Source organism: Panthera leo, chromosome E2 (genome assembly GCF_018350215.1).
Source record: "Panthera leo isolate Ple1 chromosome E2, P.leo_Ple1_pat1.1, whole genome shotgun sequence".
In the NCBI taxonomy this organism is placed as follows: domain Eukaryota; kingdom Metazoa; phylum Chordata; class Mammalia; order Carnivora; family Felidae; genus Panthera; species Panthera leo.
Genome location: NC_056693.1, coordinates 32,712,909 through 32,732,781, shown reverse-complemented (window position 1 = coordinate 32,732,781; position 19,873 = coordinate 32,712,909). Strand labels below are relative to the sequence as shown.

The 19,873-nt window shown below is 42.3% G+C and overlaps 1 protein-coding gene across 2 annotated transcripts in view; it reads right to left on the bottom strand.

Moving 5' to 3' along the window:
- LPCAT2 (lysophosphatidylcholine acyltransferase 2) overlaps positions 1–19,873 on the bottom strand; it is a 68,817-nt gene that overhangs the window by 25,575 nt on the left and 23,369 nt on the right. For both annotated transcript variants that reach the window (XM_042920866.1, XM_042920867.1), the window contains 4 exons: positions 17,087–17,141; positions 7,224–7,306; positions 4,460–4,585; positions 2,528–2,681 (listed from right to left, as the gene is read on the bottom strand). In XM_042920866.1, the coding sequence (XP_042776800.1) occupies positions 2,528–2,681; positions 4,460–4,585; positions 7,224–7,306; positions 17,087–17,141 (418 nt within the window). The remainder of the gene's footprint in view (positions 1–2,527; positions 2,682–4,459; positions 4,586–7,223; positions 7,307–17,086; positions 17,142–19,873) is intronic.

Below are 19,873 nucleotides of genomic sequence, written 5' to 3'. Positions count from 1 at the left end.
AAGGGGAGAAAAGAAGGAAAGAGGAAAGGAAGGTCACAGGCGCTAGTCACTAACTCCCCAGACTATTTTGTCTACCTTTGGAGATCAAAAGGAAAGTGCTGGAGAGACCATTTCACTGTCTGCAGCGAAAGCCAAGTCGCACTATACAAAGAAGCGACAAACCCAGTTGTAAGTGATGTGTGAACCCGTGGAAGCGGTCCACGCGGGAATGTGATTGCCCAAACTGGCTGCCAACACTCACCAGTCTCCTAAGTGCCTGGAGCCCACTGTACCCTCTAGTTCAGAGGGAACCGGCTCACCGGGGGTTATTGTGACCCTTGTGCTGCTCCCTTCCCCACTTCCAACCTGCCCATACTTAACACTGCCGGGGCGGCCGGCAGGGACTATCAGTGATCGACAGCCAGATCCTCATGATCTGTTGTCCTGACGACGGTCAGGTCACTGCTGGCGGTGACAGTTTGACACCTGAAGGGAGGGCCACCTCGACAGATATTGTGTCTAATTTTGATCAAATATCCCGATGAGCACAAGGTCTAAGATGCGCTCGAAACTTCCTCCTTGGTTCCTGCTTCACGGCGCTTCCCATCTCCCCATCTCCTGTCCTCATTTGTACATCCCTGCCATATTCTTTCCTGTCACCATGTTCATATTTATAGAAGCTTCATTTAAAATTACTTGCCTGGTATCTAGAGTCAAAGAGGAGGATGCGACACAAATCCCACAGAAAGACTTGTAACAGTCCAAGCGAGAAGTTCTTCTGTTTTCCCAACTTGCATGGGTGGAGCTGATGACTTACTTCTCCTTTCTCCTAAATCTTCATCATGCTTTCTAGTAGTGCCACTGCAGTGTCAGGGACAGGGAAAGATTACTTGTGTGCCGCAAGCAAGCCAAGGAAAGGGCACTGGGCACTACCCAGAGAAGGTGGCTGAAGTGAGTCACGTTAAAGAATGATGAGTCTTAGAGATCACAGACTAGCTCATTAGGAACGTGAGTGTGCTCTGGGTAAAGGGAAAAAGAAGCCGTGTCCTGGTTGCTGTCATCAGGCTGTCATTTCCTCGTGAAGTATCTTTTCCCAGCGGTCAATAGAGAACGGGGACTTCCGGTGCCAGCCAGGAGGGACTAAGTCCAGTTGAGCCTCCCTCTCCTTCCAATTATAATCAGAAACTCTCATCAAAACACAGAAAGCAACTACCTCTGGACAAGACACCACGGCAGGAGGGTTGGTGAGGAAAGCCACAGCGAAAGAACAAGGAGTGTAAGGAGCAAAGTTGTGGGAGACCGAAGGCAGTATGACGTCATCATTAAATTGTTGAAAGGGAAGAGCTAGCAGCAACTCAGCTCTCTTCACCACGCAAATAGCCTTCAGGAATCCACATAACATAAAGTCACTCTCAGATAAGGAATAACAAGACCACAGTCCTAGGTATGTACCCAGGTGAAACGAAAGCCTACATTCACACAAAAACCTATACAGGAATATTCACAGTTTGTATTCTTAATGGCCCCAAATTGGAAACAAACCAAACCCTCCTCAGTTGGGGAACGGATACACCAAGAATGTTGCGTCCATACAATGGAATACCACTCCGCAAGAAAGGGGAACAAATTACTGATACACACAACAGCACGGCTGAATTTCAGATGCATTATGCCAAAGAAGCCAGACTCAAAAGGATATGTACCCTTCGATTCCATCTATATGGCGTCTAGAAAGGGCAAAGCTGTAGGGTTGGAGTGACTGTTGAGGGTTAAGGGTAGGGCAAGGATTTGACTGTAAAAGAATAGCCCCAGGGGATACTTTTTTGCATCTGTGATATATCTTGAATGGAGTGGTAGTTATATGCCTCGATGCATTTATGAACCCTCGTAAAACTGTAACCAAGAGAGGAAACTTCACTGTCAATTTTATATGTTAAAAAACACATTAAAAATAGAGAACTTGAAACCTTCATACATTTTTCCTAAGGAGACTCCGTGACAATTCAGTTATCTGACTGCGTGTACTGACATATTCATAAGCAGAAAATTGTACCCCCAATACAATGGCTAACAGCCAAGCTTTAATTGAAGCCTTTGTCATAAAATGTTATTTGAAAAGAAAATCTACTTGGTGGTCACACATTTTGGGGGAAGTCCAAAACCTTCAGAACAGAACAGTACCACCCCTGTCATCAATGTATGAATTTTGACATAAATATTTAAGTTCCTGTCAGTTAAAGAGGCCTTGGCAATTTCCATATTACAAACACGGTTTTGTGTGGTCACAATCTTTACTTCTGACTTGGTGTTTAAAATAAATAGATACTATCATAACTGTTGCAACACACACGTGCACGCACACACGCACATCATGATATTACTACTGCTCTCGTTTATTAAGGGGAACAAACAAAATCATGAAATTAAACCACACACTCGGCCTCGCTTCCTCTAACAGCGACCTGCCAAGTTCTTCTAATGCCATACTGATTTATGGAGACGGGCAGAGTATGAATGTTAGCAAGTTGAAGATCACGTTTTAACATACCCTGTCAAAGAGTGTGAAGAGTTGTCTCAAGACATCTGAAACAGGCAACTTTAAATACTCTGCAAATTCGTCAATTCCAATTCTTCCTCCTTTGGAACAACAGGCAATGGTTGCGTACTCGTCCAACTGCTTACGAATGCTATCCCAATCTAACCTAAGCAAACAAACAATCAGAGATGCGTGTTGTCAGCCCCTTACAATCCACAAGGACATTTTACGAACATTCGTTTGTCTGAGGGAAAAAATATCGTACATCGTTACATTTGAAAATGAAGATAAAATGGGTATTTTGGGATACTTATGGAACATGTATACAGGTTTCTGAGGGGTTTTTTTTTTAATGTTTATTTATTTTTGAGAGAGAGAAAACAAGAGGGGGAAGGGCAGAGAGAGAGAGGGAGACAGAGAATCTGAAGCAGGCTCCGGGCTCCAAGCTGTCAGCACAGAGCCTGACACGGGGCTCGAGCCCACAAACCATGGGATCATCATCTGAGCCAAAGTCGGACGCTTAACCGACTAAGGCACCCAGGCGCCCCCCAGGCTTCTGAGTCTTTTAAAGGATATTGGTAAGACCAATTTCCCCCAAATACCTGTGCAAAAGAAAAGTAACTGAGAAGAGCAATGTGACAGAAAAAGAAATGACTCATGAAAAGAAAATAAGAAATCATATTGTAATCCAAATATTACTAATTAAGTCAAAAGTACTTATTGAGTTGTTAAAAAAAAATGCCACTGTTAATTTCTAAGGAGTTTCCAGGCTGATAATGAACACACATTTCACAAAATGTTGTGTCAGGGAGATTCATTAGATAGGACACACTTCCTCCGATGTTAGTTATAAAAACACTAAAACACCAGAAAACGTAACGTAGCTTACAGCACATCTGCCTTTGTCTTGTACTATTAAACAGGTGACTTAACACATAACTGCTTTCTTCTGTATCCAATTTCAGTAACTATCTAAACTTTTCAAATTTATACGAATTTTGTAAATATAACATCAAAATGTGTTTGCTATCTAGAAGATATAAATAATACTTGATCTATTATCTTTAAATATTGACCTCTGGGGTGTCTGGGTGGCTCAGTCGGTTAAGTATCCGACTTTGGCTCAGGTCACGATCTTGTGGCTTGTGGGTTTCTGTGCTGACAGCTCAGAGCCTGGAGCCTGCTTCAGATTCTGGGTCTCCCTCTCTGTCTCTCACACTCTGTCCCTCTCTCTCAAAAATAAATAAGTATCAAAAAAATATTTTAAAAAATAAGTAAATATTGACCTTTAACACAATAACTGGTTTTGCAGCTCCCTCCTAAGGAGGATGCCAAGGCCAAGGGAATCAATACATTCTGCAAATCCCTAATAGGAGTGAAAACAGAGTGACTGGTAGTAAGTGGGAAACGAGGGGTGACAGCTTTCATAGCAGATGGTTCAAATGGGTTGTTCATAAAAGCACAAAGGGGTGTCTTGGCCTTAAAAAAAAAGTATGTACCCAGAAGAAAAAGGAGATTGAGGGTAAGTACTTAAAATTCAGTGATGGTCAGAATTGCTTCTCTACAAGTCAATTCATTTTTCACACGAGAAGTTCTGACCGCCGCATGCCAGTCCCATCTAATTACGCCATCCTTGCAAAGGGCAGCGGGGTAGGCTGACTGCTCTGAGACCCTTCTGGGTGGAGGCAGATCTGTGCTGGTCCATATCCACTCTCTCTCAGTCTCCTCCTGTGACCAACACACATGTCTCTGAGTTAACTGTCCTCAAAAAAACACAACTGGATGAACTAAGCAGGAGATAAATTTACAACTCTGCCTTCCTTAATAAACACCATGGAGGTTCGAGAGCCGAGCATTAATGAAACCAGGGAAAATAAGCATAGAGGAGTTCAGATCTCTTTGGGACACCTTTACAAAAGTGTAGCAATTTAAAGGTATACTTACTTCAATTTCCGGCTAATTTTGGTAAATTCCACCAGCCCAGCTTCCATGGGCAATGTTAGCTGTCCTGCTGAGATCATTAATCTGCAGTCTTCATAAGTGTGGTCTGTTACTGGAATTCCCAAAGCTCTAAACGGCATTTCAAAGCAAACAAATTCAATTTTTTTTTTTTTTAAGAAAGGTAATGATTTTTTCATTAGGCCTGAGCTGGTGAACGAACAACAGTAAACAGGGAAGTATTTACTACTTTTTAAACCAGTAGCTTTGGCTTATTATTGCAAAAGAGACGTATTTCTCTCCTTCTGCACAGACTTCCTGGTTGTTTTGTGTTTTAACTGTGACAATAGTTGACTTCAGTCTCAGGGAAAGGAATAAGGCTTATGTTCCAGTCCGGTGGAGTCTTTCACCAGCTGTGGACCTTTTGGCTCTTAACCTAAGCCTTGCTCTTGTCATCTGTATATAGGAATAATTACCCTACTTACTCTACAGGGTTATCTATCGTAAAGATGGGCCGAAAATGCCTGTGGGAGTACCATTTGAACAGATACATTTGTCTGTACACAGTGTAAGTGAGTAATCTACCCAAATCGCTAGCCATCTGCGTTTTTCCATCTCTCGAAACTGGAGATGACTTCTTGCTACATAATCTTCTGAAAATACTAAAGAGAACTGATAATAAGCTCAAGATTTCTTCCAAACCTAAACATCCTTCACCCTCGAAGGAGCACATGACCCCTACTAGCTCCCTCCTGCTCAGAGATCTGATAATGAATTAGATTGGAAATATATATATATATATATATATATGTATGTATATATATATATATATATATATATATATATATAATGACTTGAAAAAGAACTGAGTACTGAGAAGAAAGCCTGGCCAGAACATGAAATAATTTCCTGAAGATTCCTCTTCACAAAACTTTCATTCACAAATATTCAGCGAGACTCATGAAGTTAGATCTTCAACGGTATTTGGTTTTGTTGAATCACCGTGAAGAACGTGACATTTTCAATGAATGGGATACGAATAAAATATTTTTTTCTATCTACAACTAGGCTATTTTTGATGAGTAAACATTCTGGTATAAGAATACGTAAGCGGGAAAATAAACATTTTAACTATTTTAGGAATGTATAATTTATCATGCTCCATGGGTATAGCATGCTCGTTAAGAGCTTTTGGGTTTGGGTAGCAAGTGGGGATCTGAGTCCCAGCCCAGACCCTCACTGTCTGCTATGATCTTGGGCAAACGACTTCCCTCTCTGAATCTCGGGTCCCTCGCTTGCCTCCTAGAAGTGCTGTGAGGGTCACGTTAGCTACCCAGAGTAACAGCCTGGCACAGTACTCGGTAAGTATTTATCAAGAGTAGTAGCAACCCCACTTTACCACTTTCAAATGCTTCTGTCATACACTTTCCTAGGTGACTCTCAGGATAAGCAAAACCATCAGACAGGAGAGACGAGTATTCTAACTCCCACTTTACATTGGAGGAAAAGGACCCCTCGAGGGACTTGTCTGTCCATGGTTGTGCAGCTAATGGAGGTCTTTCCTACTCTTTATCCAAGACCCTTAAATCTCCACGGCTCCAAATTCAGAAAAAAACCAAAATGGCTGCCTAATCAAATCCCTGCTCTGTTTTTAGGCAAATTATTGGGAGGTCAAAATACCTGGTATAAATTCCCTCCATTCCCCAAATGTATCTTAGTTCCTAACTTTTGGACATGAGCTCATATGAAAACATAAGGAGAAAGGGAAGAAAACAATATAAAAGCAAATTTTGTAGCTAATCTAGAAACTGGGAAAATCAAGTACCTATAGGTACACATAGTAAAATTTTTTTGAACATTTGAAAATTTATTGTTTTGAAAATAAAGTTCTTCTCCTGTGAAATATTAATATATATATAATATATACGTAATAAAAAATATAATCTTGCTTATAATACCAAATTCAGTCATGAAGCTAAATTCAGAGTTCTCATTTGAATGTTTACTGGGGATAAATATCGCCGGCCTATGAGCGTCAACCCTCCTACTGGAATGGCAGAAAGAGGTGGCACCTGGCATGAGGGTGAGCACCCCGTAGGGCTGCCTGGGAGGTCGGACAGTATGACACGCATGCTTTCATTACAGGACGGGAGGAGATTGATCTAATCAGAGTAATGGGCAGCTAAAACTCCCTTAAGCTCAGGACAATACTTGCCTCCCGTTTTGCGATTTACAAATCCTAAACTTATAGCCATTCCGAATGGGGGTGACTCCCCCCCGTTTCTGTGCCTCCATTACGTTCCCTTGCAAACTTCCTCCTTTTTGTTGCTGTATTCATTAATGCCTTTGAAACACCCAGCGTTGGCAGCTCTGGGGAGGCTGGGCCATAGGAAGCGGACCATGAAGGGCTCAGACCGTCACAAGGCTTTGTCAGACAGCCACAGGCCAGCTTAGGAGAATCCACCCCGTGGAAGTCACTGACTGGTCTCTTCTGGTTATTGAATCCTCCCTGCTCCCTTTCTGGCAAAGACACATATCCATTAGTTTGGGGCTGCATCTGGGGAAAATATTCGTAGATTGTTTTACCACATTCCTGGGCACATTTAAAATTTCTAACCAGAATGAGTTAAGAAATGAGACCCTCGGAATTAAAAAAACAAAAAACAAACAAACAAACAAACAAAAACAAATCCTAAAACTATATAAAAACCATATATTTACCAATCATTTAAAAACTATTTATTGATTATGATGATACATAGAAACTCACTCTGCCATTAGACTCCGGACTCTACAGGCAAAAAGGATGGGATCGCTTTTTTCTTCATCATTTGGTACTTGAACAGGCATAAACTGAAAGACAAACATACCTTTCCATTACAACTGTTAGGCCTAAGCATTAAATGCTACATACATTAATTTATAAGCTTTCTGTCATTATATTAAATCCCCCACCTTCCTGGCGCATGGGTTACATGCTAGACAGGGAACAACATTGTGTGCCACTCAGCAGATCCGTAGTCCAGCCCTGTGTCTTTCTGTGTGTTAACTGGTAGGTCTCTGGAGTTTTCTTCACTGTTGCCTGGACCCTAACAAGAGGGCTGTGATCACCCACTCACTTCAGTGCGATGAGGATGAAAGAAGCCAGTGCCTGGAATATTCTGGAAGTTGTAAAGCTGTAGGTTCTGAGACCTTATTCTCCAAGCTGTACTTCCTACCACTTCCAGCCCTTTGTGTGAAAATGTTAGTACCAGAAGCAACCTGTTTCTTATGATTTATCTTCTCTACCCACACCTGTGTCAGCCATATTTTTATCATTTGTTCAAATGTCACGCTTTGCATTTCTTCTGCTCTCTTTTAACCCTTAGCATCGGCTTTCTAGCTTTTGCAGAGTATCATGTGTTATCATTTTAAATTTTACTTTTTTTCTCTACTTGATATTCCGTAATGTCTCATTTGTACTGTTCTTGTTTTATTTACAGTTTTCTAACATTTAACAAGATTTTGGTGCTATATTGAAGTCATTGCATATTTTTTGAGCACCTACTATATACCAGGCAAGATTAACAGGACTCTATTCCTGCTCCAAAAAAGATCTGTATTTTACTAGGATAGACCAACTAACTTAGGTTCAAGTTATAAAGGTCACATGACCAGGACTCAGCCCAAGTCCTATCAGATTCTAAAACCCTTGTTTTCCCCACTCAACCATCCTTCCTGGAGTATGAGAGCAAGGGATAGGAAATGATTAATTTGGCAGGGGGCAGGGAAAGGCAGCCAAAGAAGCTTTACAGAAGAGCTAATACTTGATCTTGGCTTTTTAAGGATAAACATGATCTCGCCAATAGCTACTGTTCATTGAATTATAACTATGAACCAGGCACCGTGCTAGGGGTTTTATATGCATTATTTTCATTCCACCAGTCCTCTTGATTTTAGTCACAGGATTGGGACTCACATTAAAAGACGTGCTTAAGACTTCATGGCCCATTTTCATTCAATAAATATTGCTGAGGCACCTCCTGTATGCCAGGCATTGCACTAAACCCAGAAGACAGGACAGCAAAGCCCCTGCCCTCAAGGAGCTCTCCATGCGGTGGGGTAAAAGTTATGACAGATGAGTGCAGTCTACCAACGAGAGCTCCCATCCATTAAGCACGTACCATAGGCTGGGTACGTGCCGGGTACTGTATATTAGGGGCTTTATAAGATTAACTCTCCACAATTCCTTGAGGTCAGTTCTACCACTTGCACTTGACGGGCGAAGAAAGTAGCTTGAAGAGGTTAAGACCACACACCAGTGGCAGGATCACGATTTGAAAGAGAAAGAAGACTGTATAAAGAACACCACTTTTGGACTCATGTCGACCTGTTTTCAAATCCTGTTCATCGCATCAAGAAGCCTTTGGGCAAGGGTGATTCAGAGATGAAGTGTGAGCCAGGGGCTGGCGTGACCAGGTCCAAGCTTTTGAGCAGAAACATCGGTTGGTAGGAGTGGACAAACCAAAGAGGAAAAGGCTAAGAGAGCAGGGAGAAGCCCTGGGGGGTCTGGAATCACCCCGTGAGAGAAGGAAAGACCACGAACAGAGGGAGTGAGGGTGCAGAGGCGAGCATGGATGCAAGTGGTACGGGAGGACAAACTGGAAGGAATGGTAGGACCGTGCGCTAGGTGACATTGACCGTCATTGACCGCTAGGTGACACAGCCTCTCCCAGGGGACGGTGGCATGCTGTGCAAAGAACACTGTTTCGGCTGCTTGCCGTCTTGTGTCCGCCGTGAGGTCCCAGGAAAGTCATTCAGCCCTGATGAGACTCAGTTCCCCCTCTTGTCAAGCGAGGAAGTTCGACTCGACGTTCTCGAAAGCCCTCTCCAACTGGAATTCGACGGCTAGCTTTCCACTTAGGATCGTTATTCTTTAAGATGGAAAAACACGCTAAGCCACCAGAGGTCCCCACATCACTTATGTATCCAGAGCAACATCCGATCTTTGCAGATAAATCTTTCTCAAGTGTCCCTCCATCCTGTTCTAGATTTGAATTTCTTATGCGTGCTTAGTAGGAAATCCAAGGAAGCAAACAGGACGTTAAAAATCAATGTTCATAAAACCTCTAACAAAAGAATACAAAAACGTTTTAAATTGCCATATAATTCTTCACTTTTAAAAAAAAAAAAAAAGCCACACGATCATTTGACACACGCTTAATCTGTAGGTCATAAAAGCACATCCTTGAGAACCCTGAAAAACAAATTATGGCTACACTGTTAACCAAACATAATACGACGAACTGTGGGTTTAATTCCTTTTACTGCAGGTAATATTTTCCGTGAAAGAATTTTTAATAACTCTCATATTGGCATGGCATTTTATTCTCAATGAAGAAAATCCCACTGGGAGTACAAAATAATTAAAAGCCTGTATTTGACCCTCACGGGCCTTGGAGGCCTCCCATGCCTCCTGAGAAGCAATTCAATGGAAATTCTCGTAAGAAGTCACTTCTCCTTGGAGCGGACCTAGCCCTCTTTAACACATTTCCATTTTGCATGTAGACATTCAAGGCTCACAGCATATACGTGTCCTCTATGTGGGTAGGGTGACTGGCTGAAGACAGGAAAACGTGATTGTCGTTGTCTGCTACTGTCCCCTAATACACAGCTCAATACTGCAGGGTCTTCAGGACCCCAAATTTTCTTTTCTACCTTCACCTTCTCTCACCATCCCGAGTATCCACACGGACGGTTCGTCAGACATGTTGATCTCACGGCTCTCCACCTGGTCACAGGTGCTCTCAGCTGTGCCTCAGCCAGGGCGACAAACATAGGACGCTAACCTTCTCTGGCAAGTTCTTCCATGAGAATTTCCCTTCGTCGCCTATTAGCTTTTACTTCTCTAACCTGGTCCGGCACAGACTGTAAGAACCTGCTAGTGACCCTCAGGACATGCTCGTCCCTCCCTTCCTGGCAACAGCTGCCTGCCTGTCCCCACTGCCCTTCAGGAGTCAGACACCTCCATGTGGACTTTCTGTCATCCAGACTCTCCCCCTTCTGCCACACCCATGGCGCCAACCACATACCCATGATCGCCTCTCCTGCTCCTGCCTTCCCATCCCTGCTAGAGACCACTGCGGGATGCTAAAGAAAGGTGCACAATCTTACGGGCTGAGGCTCCTCGGATCCATGGGAAGCTTCATAGGGTCCTTACAGCTGCTTGAAAATTATGTGATTTTCCCCAGGTGACCATACCGCCTCCAGACTCAGAAATAGTTTTGTTTTGCTGAAGGTCTTCCCTTTTCCTTTTAATCATGCAAGTGTGCCCCCAAATGTGATCTCAATACTGAGTCTGTTTCCTTAGTGTCTGTGTGACAGGTGAGGATCAAGTTACTTAACATGAACCTCACTGCGGCTTGGATATCTGTGCTGCACCTGCTGCCGTCATATCTAAATGTTTCAAACACGGTCTGTGTTTCTCAGGTTGCAGTCCTGCTTTTCATCCCAATGGTACTTCACGCTCAACTTTTGAAGGAAGACAGTGAAAGAGTTAAGGACATGCGACCCCAAAACATACCGCTTTGGTATACTGATTATTTTGAGCTGAAGGCGCTTGGAAAATAGCCAATGTGGGGAGACGTTTTCTCTGAACTTCCCTTACCTCCCTAAAGTCAGCTACTCTGAAAGGAACTCAGTTGTCCCTCATCTGTCCTAAAGTCCCTCCTGGGGAGTTTCATCCAACAGGGAAGATGGGCTCTTACTGCAGGTGACACGACTGGAATTTGACATCACACACAGACAAACGTGATCACACGCTATCATAGCTCCCGGTCTATTCTTCCCAGGGCCCACCAGTCTTTCCTAAAAACCACTGACTCTCCCCTGCGTGGCCTACCCCCTCCCTCCCCTTCCTCACTCCTTTTTGTGGTATCCACTTTTTATTCCCCATGACGCCTTGCACACATATTAAAAATGAATAGATGTGTGTATCCTTTCCCCTATTAATCTGCCCGCCATGAGATTATCTCACAGATCCAGCTATGGAACCTCGGTGGGGAGACGGCAGGCACTGCCTCCCCACAACAGCCCAAGTGAGCTTTCCCAGTTCTTTCCCATTGCTCCCGAGACTGGCTCGGGGCCTCGCTTCAATGTGCTCTGTTCCTCCCCCCCGCAGGCTCGGCACCACCCTGCCCCATCTAAGGGGAGGCTAACCGACATATTTCCCATGCTAACACCTCATTTGTCCTGCTGGTCTGGGAGTGCCCTACCTCCACCGGGGCCTTAGGCTGCACGCAAGATAAAGTCAGAATTCTTCAGCCCATTTTGAAGGCGATCCAATATCCAGAGCCAACCCTTTACATGGCTACTCAGGCCCAGCAAAACTGCCTTATTCATTGTTTCCTGACCACGCGGGGCACATTCCTTTCTACCAAATGGACCATCGTGAAAAAGAGAAAGACTGATGGGTGACGATACTACAATCAGTCTTTTCTTCTTCCAAGTAACAGGAAAGGACTTTAACGAATCACTCTCAACAAACGTGGAGTTCTGGCTCTTCTCGTGATTCTTCTTTTAAGTCTTCAAGAAAGAGCAAATGCGAATCAAGGAAGGCATTTACGAACTAACATTCGCTGCTTTCTTCCCTGAAGAACAGAGACATTTAGAGGATAAGGAAATACAAGTGAATGTTTATTGAACACCTACCACGTGCTAGTACGTAAGTAACCTTATTAAATGCTAACCACCCTATAAAAGAGGTGCCATTATCCCCATTTTACCACTGAGAACACAGGCTAGGAGAGGCTTAAGTCATTCACTCGAGCACATACAGGTTGGTAGCAGCAGAATTGGAAGAAAACCCCAGCTAATATTCTTTATATAACATTCTATTTCTTTTTTTAAAAAATAATGTTTATTTATTTTTGAGAGAGAGAGAGAGAGAGGCAGTGTGTGAGCAGGGGAGGGGCAAAGAGAGAGGGAGACACAGAATCAGAAGCAGGCTCCAGGCTCTGAGCTGTCAGCACAGAGCCCGACGCGGGGCTCAAACCCACGGATCGTGAGATCATGATCTGAGCCGAAGTCGGACGCTTAACTGACTGTGCCACCTAGGCAACACATACAACATTCTACTTCTCTGCTACTACTTAGAAATTTCAGAATTCTACCGAGTTCCAGAAGAAATTAGCTTTGTTAAAACAAGCACATATATAGGTTTTATGTGTGTGTGTATATTTGCATGATAGAGGTTTTCTAAAAGGCTTGTTTGTTTTAGATTCAAAACTACAAGTCATATGAGTGTGTTTAGATAATTAAATAAACTACATAAACATACCTGAACCTTCCCTAAGTAATAAACTCTTTGGAGATTTGAAAAGTTGTATTGGGGCGCCTGGGTGGTTCAGTTGGTTAAGCGTCTGACTTTGGCTCAGGTCATGATCTCTCAGTTCGTGGGTTCAAGCCCCGTGTCGGGCTCTGTGCTGACAGCTCGGAGCCTGGAGCCTGCTATGGATTCTGTGTCTCCTTCTCTCTCTGTTCCTCCCCTGCTCACGCTCTGTCTCTCTCTCTCTCAAAAATAAATAAAGATTAAAAAAAAATTTTTTTTAATAAATAAAAAGTTGTATCTATCTATAGGGATTGGTCATAACACTCACTATTACAATCCTTTCCAAAATCAGAATTGTTTTTTTAATTAAAAAAAAAATGACCTTCTCTTACTTGTGACAATGGACTGCCCACCATAAAGTACTCTAAGTCCAATTTTAGCCGCTAGAAGCTTGCTTTAAGCTTTGCAAAAGAATTTACTAAAACAAAATGTTTCTGTCTGCCTACAAATCATTTTTCTGTACCTGTATTATAATGGATAGCTCTGAATACAAATAGAGATGTAACCTATGAAGGAGGAAACAGACTGATGATCACTGTGAATGCCCTGTTTCCATTCATAAAACAGCTGCTGTCCACATAGGGCCCTATAATCTGGCTTTGCTTGGATTCTCTTTCATGAGATTCACTAGCAGGCTGTTGATTTATGTCACATTTGGGGATGTTTCCTACTAGCTATCTTCTTCCCTATGCCCCTAAGCCAGATGCTTATAAAGACATACGTGTGAGGTAGCTGGCCAATAAAAGTAACCACTCAAAGACAGTTTAAACACATCCACTATGCCACTATGATCCAGAGAATAACTTTCAGGAGAACCTTCTGCGGACACACATGGCATCATTGTTCAAGGATGCCGGAAGACCAATTATAGAGGGTGTGAGGTTTGGACCTGATTGTATTTTTAAGACTCAAGAGTCAAGGAAATAATGGCCTTTTCAAAAACAAGTTCTCTGCTTGAGAAAGCAGAGAGGGAGTGAGGGGAGGAGACATTACACTCCCTAGGTGTTAGCTATCCAATGGTTTTGGTAACTACAGAGTTGGAAAATCATCATCAGTGAGGAGTGAGTTGTAAAAGGAAAGAATACAGCCTTCAGCATCCAGAGATGTCCTATGACTCACCAAAAGGGGAGGTCTAACAGGTCTAAAGGATACCAAACGATCCACTCAAGTTCATTTTAAAAACTGCAAAACTTGGGGTGCCTGGTGGCTCAGTCGGTTAAGCTTCTGACTTCAGGTCAGGTCATGATCTCACGGTTCACGAGTTCGAGCCCCACATCGAGCTTGCTGCTGTCACTGTAGAGCCCGCTTTGGATCTTCTGTCCCCTCCTCTCTCCGCCCTTCCCCTGCTTGTTCTCTCTCTCTCTCTCTCTCTCTCTCAAAAACAAATAAACATTAAAAAAATAAAAAATAAATAAAAATAAAAACCGCAAAACTTAAGACCACATTCTTGAACAGTACATCTTAATTAAGCTTAACTGGTTACTAGAAGTTCTAAAGTTCTAAAAACATATGTAAAAAATAATAACTAGGATTTCCATCAGTTGTAATGAACATGGACGCTGGGAGGGGGTGCTTCTGAACAACCAACACGACTGTAGTTGGCACAACTAAACACGCCGAGCCTTCTAACTAAGCTACATGTGTGGCAGCTCAAGTCGGGCATCCCCAGATGTGGTGCAGAAGCCGGAGTTTTGACACAGCGCCCAACTCTCCAGGGCCCTGAGCCAGGGTGTGGACACAGAGAGCACCAGACGGGCTGTGGGATACATTTTTCAATTGTGCCCAACCGGGGGGAATTAAAATATTCAAAAGTCATAAAGTGGTGAGAAGTCCCCAAGGTGAAAGGTAGCATCATGAATCTAAAATAAACATAATTAAAATAAGAAGACTACATGTGAAGGCCACAGAGTCCCATCCTCTTGCCCTGCACCACAATTCGAACACATTGAATCTTACCAATTCAGCTATTCTAAACCAGGTGCTAGCCATTTTGTTTGTGAAGTTATCAAAGGATATATTCTTTCTTTGCCAGCAAATATTATTCAAACAGGTCTAAGAACTGGCTGGAGAATGCAAACACTGTAATGGAAAAGAAGGAAGGAGGGAATAAAGGGGGAAGGGAGGGAGGGAAAGAGGGAGAAAGAGAGAAAGAGAGAGGAAAGAAAGAAAGAAAGAAAGAAAGAAAGAAAGAAAGAAAGAGGAAGGAGGGAAGGGAAGGAAAGGAAGGGAGAGTGGAAAGGAGAAAGAAAGAAAGAAAGAAAGAAAGAAAGAAAGAAAGAAAGGAAAGGAAGGGAAGGAAGGGAGAGTGGAAGGGAGGGAGAGAGAAAGAAAGAAAGAAGAAAGAAAGAAAGAAAAGAAAGAAAGAAAGAAGAAAGAAAGAAAGAAAGAAAGAAAGAAAGAAAGAAAAAGGAAGGAGGGAAGGGAAGGGAAGGAAGGGAGAGTGGAAGGGAGGGAGAGCGGAAGGGAGAGAGAAAGAAAGAAAGGAAGAAAGAAAGAAAGGAAGAAAGAAAGATAGAAAAGGAAAAAGGCTATGACACAGAAAGGAAATGTGGTAATAATGGTCAGGACAAAAAAATGAGGCCTTTGCATACCTCTGTTGTAATAGTTTGACCACTGAGACATGTGCTAGACAGTTCTAGGTACATTTCCACATCTGTTGCTAGATCTCGTTTTAGCTGGGGAAGGGTAAATTTAGAGGAAGGGGCAGCATATATATTATATAAACAATATCTTCCAATTTTGCAGAGAAGACAGGGTGGGTGTTTTAAGTATAAGTTTCCCTTCCTTCCTCCCTCCCTCTCTCCCTCCCTTCTTTCCTTCCTTCCTTCCTTCCTTCCTTCCTTCCTTCTTTTAGAGAAAGCAAACAGAGCTAGTCTATCTGCACAGCTATGGAAAATGGAAGAACACGCTTGGAGTACTTAGAAATAATATAATATTTCTTCCTGACAGGGCTTCCCAAAATATATCCTATGGAACACCGCTTCCAGGAGGTATCCAGAGAAAAAGGGATATGGTGGTCACACCATCTCAAAGGCACTGACAGGTCTTGAGAAAAAGAAATCTGATTGATTTTATTTACACTGGTATTTCTCAAACTTACTGGAGTACAGATTACTGTTTTTCTCTAGAAACATCTAAGTATATTCTAAGAAGTAGTGTTTTTTTGATCACATTGAGAGAGACTGAACTGGTTTTAGAGGTGGGGAAGTGTGGCATACAGTTAATAATTAGATCGTTTCCTGGCAAGCAGACAACCTGTAAGTCTCCAGAAAAATTTCACCAAAGTGAAACTCATTTTGAAATGCAATTTGCCCCCTACATCATTTGGTATTTCCGACCTCTATGTGGCTAAATGACTAAGCTATACAACGACAAAAAACCAGTATTCTTGTGACTTAAATTCCGTGTCCTGTCACTGGGAGCATGGGCCCCCACTCAGGACTCCGAATTAACATATGCAAACTTAGAGTTCTCATTGCACAATCTACGGATGCAACTGGAAGATGAAGGCAAGAGCCTGACTCACTCTTCGGACCCTTCTCTCTTCAGAGGCTCCCTGAGGGTATCACTAGAGCCAACTCTACTGACTCTGCATTTATGAGTCCATTCCTCATCATTGCTCGCATCTAAGAACGGTTCTGGAACCTTCGTTCAGAGTCTTAAAAATCTGGGGCCAGGATTTTCAGAACCATCTAATTGCTCCCACACTCCCTGCCTGTCTCTGCAACTCAAGCCCAAAGACGGCCAAACCAGACCAAAAGAATGCTGACGTGAGCTGCCTCCCAGAGAGGATTTCCGCAGGCTTTCCAGGTGCAGAGTGAGTCCAAAGTGAGGGCTTCTGACGTCTGTGCCTCTCCCCAGAGTCCAAGTAGCACCTCTCCGCTCTGACAGAACGTACTCTTCCAGGAGCCGTGGGGCTCCATCGGCTGCTGTACGTAGCCCCTTTTGTCAAGATGTGAAGCATACCACACCGTTCAACCGGGCAGAGGTCAGCATTGAAAGGAGGATGATGGAAACCAGTTATGCAAATCTGGTCAGCCAGGGTGGTCGCCTATGAAAGTGCCCAGAAGCCAGAGGTTTCTCCTGATAGGATTCCAAGGGCTGGATCTGACAGCCAGGTGGACAGTTTGTAAAAGACCAGCGCCTATTTTAAAGATGGCGGATTTAACCGCCAACCTTTGTACAGTGGGGCTCTCGAGACTACAAGTGCAAAATAAAAGGAGAGGCCAAATCTCCAGTTCCAAGACTGTTTGTGAATGACTTACCTCAACTTCCACCTTTGTGAAGAGCTGGCAGAAAGTGAGCATACAGAGCTGAATGCTGAGGAGAAAAAAGAACAGGCCATCTTTATACGGTAATACAAGCATCATCTATATTACCCGACGATCCTTTCTTTATAGGCAAACACTGCCACGTCACGCTTCATATATATATTTTGTGCTTATAAATGCCACACGGCAGCTGTAACACTCCTTGGGCGTAAGCAAGTATCCTTGATATTCCAAAGTTAAATCACCAAGTACAACACCAAATATGTACTTGTGAGTCAGAGCTGCAGCTCGGCAGACTAAACCCCAAATGTGAAGTCTCCTTGACAACTCAGGCTCGTAGGCCTACGAGCCTAGAGAAACTACCGAGGCCACATTTTAAGGTACATACATGTGCTTATAGGAAAACTCCTGAAGTGAACATTACATTTCGAAACCCTTCTCTGATATTAAAAAAAAAAACAAAACAAAAAACCAGTGGGCCTTTCCCTAAAAGCAGAAACTTTATCATAATTGTCCCAATTAATAATCAATATTTTATTTAAGGAGAAATTTTCCGAAATGTTTCAAATTTCATTGCAAAACCAGATAAAGGCTTTCTTTAAAGTGGTTAAAACCAACCCTCTCAAAGATAATTTCTGAAATAGTTGTTTCTATGTACCTTTCTAATATATATTTAGATTCTCTGGATAGGATTTCTATGGGATTTTTATTTCACCTCATTTAGACAGATGACCCAGAAATCTGGCAGAGTGGATCATACTACATGAAAGAAATCAACCGACCTTTTTTTGTGTTTAAGAAGCTAAAATATGATTTAGCTATAAAAATTACTTAAAGGGGCTTACTTAAGACACGAAATTTAGAAATTTAAACAAGGAACTTAGTTAAAAGAAGGAATTTAAGAAATAGATGTACCAATTCCGTATATAATTATAAGTTGTTAAGTATTGGTTGTCAAACTTCGCATCTGAGAGGAAAAAAATATTTTACTATTAACCCCAAGCAAATAAAATCAATCCACATTGTCTACTATAAAGTAAATTGTCCCTGAGTTATTTAAATTGAACTTTTGAATTTGGTGATTCACACAGACAAATCTGTTCTGAAAATTCTGAATGCTGGAAGGAAGGAAGGAAGGAAGGAAGGAAGGAAGGAAGGAAGGAAGGAAGAAGGAAGGAAAACGAAAACAAACCAGCATAAGATCTCATTGAACCTGTGTTGTCCAAACAACACTTCTCAGACCCACACAAAATGGCTTTTCCATAGCTGCCCTTTCTCTGAGTGTATTCCCCAAGTTTATTAACTCTCTCCCTTAGGCTGTCTGTCTTGGTATAGAATATCTTCCTTAGAATCTGAGTCTAGACTAGCCCTGGGATCAGGAGCAACTGAGAAAACTGACTTAAGAGTAACAGATTCAGTGCTAAATATCGTATGAAGCCCACTGGAAGATTCGGGCAGAAATGAGAGTGACCACAGGCCAAGCACAATGTGGCATTTGGACAAAACAAAGCTGTGCCTTTTAAAGATTTTGTGTTTATCACTCCTAAGAAATCTTTAACTCCTCAAAAAGTGTTTTCCTCTGTTTTCTGAATTCTCTCTCCTATTTTCTTCTTCCCTTTGTCACACTTGTTAGAAGGCTGGTTTAACCAGAACACTCCATTTTCTATCCTGATCCCCCTTCCAAGAAGGCCTTCTCCTACTTGACCTTCATGCCTACCTGGACTGCTGAAAACGTTTGAAAAAGCCATACTGAGCGCACTGTGCATCTGAAGTCACTATCTCTGCAAGGCACTTAAATTGTCAGGGCCCTAAGGATGACACAACTCAGGAACTATAAAGACACACTATATCCAGTTTGTAGGCACTCCTTTTTCTAAAATACTCTCATACTATTTGTTTCTTCTCACTTGCTCTCGTATAAAAAGCTGAAAACCAAGAACACGAGATCAACAGTGGCACAAAACACGTATTCTAGCCAAATAAATAAACTGATTTCCTGAAGAGTTAAAGACCACATAATGCCTAGATATTCTTTACAATTTGTGGTCTTTATTTTGAGTGTCGTTTACTTAACTTCAACTATGAAGGACTGAAGCGTAATAGGAACATACATGTTTCACATGTTAATAAACACTAACACATGTGAATGGCCCATCAGTTACCTATTCTGATTTAAATTTATTATTTTGATGCAATTCACACATACAAAATGGAGAAAATTGGTATGCACCATAAAAAAAAATCTGACTTTCATACATTGTTTGGATTATCTAAGAGGTATGCAAGGAAGTCACAAGATACTTGAAGGCGAATGAAGACTCCCTTTTAAATAGGTCCAAGTGGTTGTCTGTGCATCGACAACGTTATGTAAACTCTCTATGTAATAGTATCAAAAGGCATTGCTGGGTAAGCCCCAGGCAAAGTCCTCACATCCAGGCATTTTACATGGCTCTCACCAAATATAAACCAGCTCAGACTTATCCAGGGGGAACTCGACAAAAACGTCTTGAGAGAAAGTACGATTGTACATGCTCTGTTCTTTTTAGAGGCCTGTTTCAGTGCAGCTTGCTTAATGGCGAGCTGTATTCCTCTCTTGTCTTAAATGTTTATAGAAACTGCTGATCCCTCTGCTTTTAAAATCCAAGAACGGAACTGAAAGCTTAGCTATTTTCTCAACTCAGATCAGACATATCACAGCTATTTTAGGCCATATGACGCAATGACTCCGGACTGCTTAAACCGATATAGTAAAACAACAATGGAGACACCAGATAACATGTT